The sequence below is a fragment of the Meleagris gallopavo genome, unplaced genomic scaffold, assembly GCF_000146605.3.
Source record: "Meleagris gallopavo isolate NT-WF06-2002-E0010 breed Aviagen turkey brand Nicholas breeding stock unplaced genomic scaffold, Turkey_5.1 ChrUn_random_7180001874923, whole genome shotgun sequence".
Taxonomy (NCBI): Eukaryota; Metazoa; Chordata; class Aves; order Galliformes; family Phasianidae; genus Meleagris; species Meleagris gallopavo.
Window position 1 is genome coordinate 2,718 of NW_011139492.1, and position 637 is coordinate 3,354.

A 637-nucleotide genomic window follows, 5' to 3' on the forward strand; every position below is an offset into this window, starting at 1 on the left:
TGAACCCCACCCCCACCATGAACCCCGCCACCCCTCCCCCTCTGTCCTCCCTGCTGCCCCCTCCCCACCTGCACACCCTGGCCCGCCATTGGCTGCAGGAGGATTGCCCGGGCCTCGACCCCGCCGCCCTACTGGTTGGTTTGAGCCCACGCCTCGCCCGCATCGTCTGCAAATCCCAGGGGCTTCTGGCCGGCCTGCCCTTCGTCGACGCCGTTTGGGCAGAGTTGGGTTGTCGGTCGAGTTGGAAAGTTCCGGAAGGAAGTCACGTGACCCCCGGGACGGTGGTGGCGGAAATTTGGGGGTCGGCTGCTCGGATCCTGCAGGGGGAGCGGGTGGTGCTGGAGGTGTTGGGGAGGTGCAGCGGGACGGCGACGGCGGCCCGGAGGGCAGTGGAGGTGGGGAGGGGGCTGGGGTGGGGCGGGGTGGTGGGCGGGACCAGGAAGACCACGCCCGGCTTCCGATTGGTGGAGAAATACGGGCTGTGGGTGGGAGGAGCCGACCCCCACCGTTACGACCTCGGGGGGATGCTGATGGTGAAGGACACCCACAGGGATGCGGCGGGGGTCCCGATGACGGAGGTAAGCGTGGCGATTCCGGGGGGGGAGGGGCACTTCCGGTGGGGGAGGGGGCACTTCCG

The 637-nt window shown here is 69.7% G+C and overlaps 1 protein-coding gene across 1 annotated transcript; it reads left to right on the plus strand.

Annotated features, from left to right (window-relative positions):
- Positions 1-17: 17 nt before the first annotated feature.
- QPRT (quinolinate phosphoribosyltransferase) lies at positions 18-616 on the plus strand (the record flags this gene model as incomplete). Its single annotated transcript, XM_010727223.2, has 1 exon — positions 18-616. A coding segment is annotated over exon 1 (599 nt), but the record flags the coding sequence as incomplete, so codon positions are not given.
- Between the last annotated feature and the right edge of the window lie 21 nt (positions 617-637).